This window comes from Simochromis diagramma, unplaced genomic scaffold (assembly GCF_900408965.1).
Source record: "Simochromis diagramma unplaced genomic scaffold, fSimDia1.1 OVJJ01000646.1, whole genome shotgun sequence".
NCBI classification, from domain to species: domain Eukaryota; kingdom Metazoa; phylum Chordata; class Actinopteri; order Cichliformes; family Cichlidae; genus Simochromis; species Simochromis diagramma.
In genome coordinates this window covers 5951433-5954699 of record NW_024387279.1, presented here as the reverse complement: position 1 = coordinate 5954699, position 3267 = coordinate 5951433, and the positions used below count along the sequence as shown (strand labels likewise).

Here is a 3267-nt window from a genome sequence, read left to right as displayed (position 1 = left end):
ATTGCAAAGTGTCTGGATTTGACACCTCTCTGTATTCAAAAGTATAAGAAAGTAAACATTTTCTTTATAGGTTTAATGGTGATTTGAGAGATATATGCACTTTTATGTTTCTACTTTTCATTTCTACATGGTTATAAATCAAATGAGCCACTAGAGAACTCAGTGTGGAAAAATTAGGACACAAAACTGACATTTATTTGTTGGTCAAAGATCTTGAAACTAATCCTTATCTGAAGTCAGTGGACGGAAATCCACTTTCAAACAAGATTATTCTAGCATTTTGTCTTAACCTCATTAGTTGATTGTTTTAATTACAGTTCAGGGGTTATTGCTTTGCCACTGTGTTGCACTGCCAATAGGCACATCACAGCTATAATTTGATTGTGACCTAATCCAATCATGGGTTTGTGAAGCATAGGTATAAAAGCAAAAGTCAGATCTGTAGCACCAAGCAGCCAAGGAGGTAGCAAGTGACAAGAAAGGCTAACAGCTCAGGACCTCCTTCTAAGAACAGAATGGCAGAAGAGTGGGGAAAACAAAGTTTTGCTGCAAGGCGGTATCATGAAGATTCAACCAGGGGATCAGCCTTCGCTTACACAAACAGCAATAACACCAGAGGTACGGTACCACAGTATTATTCTCTCATGAATTGACCGTCATAGGAGCTTGTAACAAAATAACAAAAGAAAAGATTGCTATTTGACTTGCTAGAGCTGGATTCAAAATCAGTCTTTTAGTCTTGAAACAATAATGTCTACTAATGATGCTGTATACAGTTGGGTGTGCATTTTTAAGAGTAACTGAAAACTGTTTTCGACCAGTGTTTGGTGGCATTCTTATTATAGTATTGTTACATCTTATTGGTAACAATCCTTTTTATGCATTCAGTTTGGTAACAAAGATCTGGGCTGTTTTTAAAAAAAAAAAAACACCCAGAGGCTCTTTTCATATAAAGATACTTATTTTAACTGTAATCTGATTCAAATCTAATGAAGTAGTTTGGACTGTTGTATGTCAAAATGGTGAATGATAACAGCACACAAGTAGTGCTGTGGTGCTGTTAGTGATTCTGTTGGTGATCTTTTCACAAGTACACATACAAGTACAAGTACTCTCACTTGTTGAGTTGCCATGCAAGGTCTGCCATCAGCAGCAACTTGGGTACAGGCTCTTTCTCCAAGAAAATCTCCCACACAAAGGGGGTCGAACCACGGACTTGAATCTGCTGCCTAAGCCGTTTGAAAAGACACACAAACTGTTAGAACCACAGTTAGTGCAATGGAGAGAGGTTGTGCAAAAACATGAGATGCCAAATTGTTTTTTCTTTTTTTCTTTTTTTTTTAGATCCCTTTGAGGGTCCCAATTACCACATCGCACCTCGATGGATTTACAATCTTGCAACACTCTGGATGTTTGTCGTGGTGGTCTTATCGGTCTTCACCAACGGTCTCGTCTTAGTGGCCACAATGAAGTTTAAGAAACTGCGTCACCCTCTAAACTGGATCTTGGTCAATCTAGCCATTGCTGATCTGGGAGAGACTGTTTTTGCCAGCACCATCAGTGTATGCAACCAATTTTTTGGCTACTTCATTCTAGGACACCCAATGTGTATCTTTGAGGGCTATGTTGTCTCAGTTTGTGGTAAGTGGCCACCGTTTTGTTATTTATTTTTTTATTTTTATATTAAATGTAAAAGTATTTGAAGACAGGATTATGTCAAATGTAAGGCTGCAGGCTAAATAAACTTACTGAGTATCCTGCTTCTTTACACAGGTATTGCTGCTCTTTGGTCCCTGACAATCATCTCCTGGGAAAGATGGATAGTTGTGTGCAAACCTTTTGGAAATGTCAAATTTGATGCCAAATGGGCCACAGCTGGAATTGTCTTCTCCTGGGTCTGGGCTGCAGTTTGGTGTGCTCCTCCCATATTTGGATGGAGCAGGTAAACTACTCTGCTGCTTCTTTTAATGTCACAGATGCATACAAAGGCAGAGTCTTTTAAACATAAACTAGAGACTAAACATTTTCTTGCTTTAGGTACTGGCCTCATGGACTGAAGACTTCCTGTGGACCTGATGTGTTCAGTGGAAGTGAAGACCCTGGAGTACAGTCCTACATGATTGTTCTCATGCTTACTTGCTGTATCCTCCCCCTGGCTATCATCATCCTGTGCTACCTTGCTGTGTGGATGGCCATCCGTGCTGTATGCTACTTTAATTTGATTTTTATAATTTTCAGTTCAGAGATGTGAGAATAGAAGATTTGATCTCACATTCTTGATTTTTCAACCACAGGTTGCCATGCAGCAGAAGGAGTCAGAGTCAACCCAGAAGGCTGAGAGGGAAGTCTCCAGGATGGTCGTTGTCATGATCGTGGCTTATTGTGTCTGCTGGGGACCTTACACCTTCTTTGCCTGCTTTGCCGCAGCCAACCCTGGATATGCCTTCCACCCTCTGGCTGCTGCTATGCCTGCATACTTTGCCAAGAGCGCTACTATCTACAACCCAATCATCTATGTCTTCATGAACAGACAGGTGGGCTCAATATTAACACAAAGGTAAATTTACCCTGTCAAATCTGTTTTAGTTTTTAACATGCTTTTATTTTATTCCTTCCCAATCAGTTCCGCACATGCATCATGCAGCTCTTTGGCAAACAAGTGGACGATGGCTCTGAAGTCTCCACATCAAAGACAGAGGTCTCCTCTGTGGCTCCCGCATAAATATCCATGTTCTCCATTTTGGGAAAAAAAAGATAAATGTTTTGATTTGTACAGTAAATATTTATTGTTTCCTTTTTTCTTTCTTTTTTAGTAAATATAGCTTTCTCTGGCAAATAAAAAAGAAAAAAAATACACATAAAGCAAATGAATCATTATATTACTTGTCTTTTTTCAAATGTAAATAAAAATATCAAGCATATTTCAAGCTGTAGTGCTGGTGTATTTTATAACTACTAGTGTAGCAATTGTTTGACCACTATTGCTATTTTCACTGGTGTTATTTGGTATTAAGCAGGAGACCTTACAAACATTTGTGTCTTGAAATGCTGTAGCACAAACCTTCACATTTACTATACACTGCCACAAGCACTTGACTGAATCAGGGAGTCGAAGATTTCCTCATCTTTATTTTCCACCTGGGATGTAACTTCACTCAAAAACGGGAAACCACTCCTCTTATCTTTAGCAGAATGGCCAACTTTTTGAGGATTGGTTGTTGGTTTTCTTCAACTGTTGCTGGAAGAAGAAGAACCAAACAAAACTTA

The 3267-nt window shown here is 39.1% G+C and overlaps 1 protein-coding gene across 1 annotated transcript; it reads left to right on the top strand.

The window, feature by feature from the left end:
• Window positions 1–449: 449 nt before the first annotated feature.
• Window positions 450–2912, top strand: LOC120715987 (red-sensitive opsin). The gene is made up of 6 exons (XM_040003319.1): window positions 450–618; window positions 1345–1641; window positions 1774–1942; window positions 2038–2203; window positions 2295–2534; window positions 2624–2912. The coding sequence occupies exons 1-6, from the start codon at window positions 516–518 to the stop codon at window positions 2720–2722; spliced, it is 1074 nt and encodes a 357-aa protein (XP_039859253.1). The 5' UTR covers window positions 450–515; the 3' UTR covers window positions 2723–2912.
• The last annotated feature ends 355 nt before the right edge of the window (window positions 2913–3267 follow it).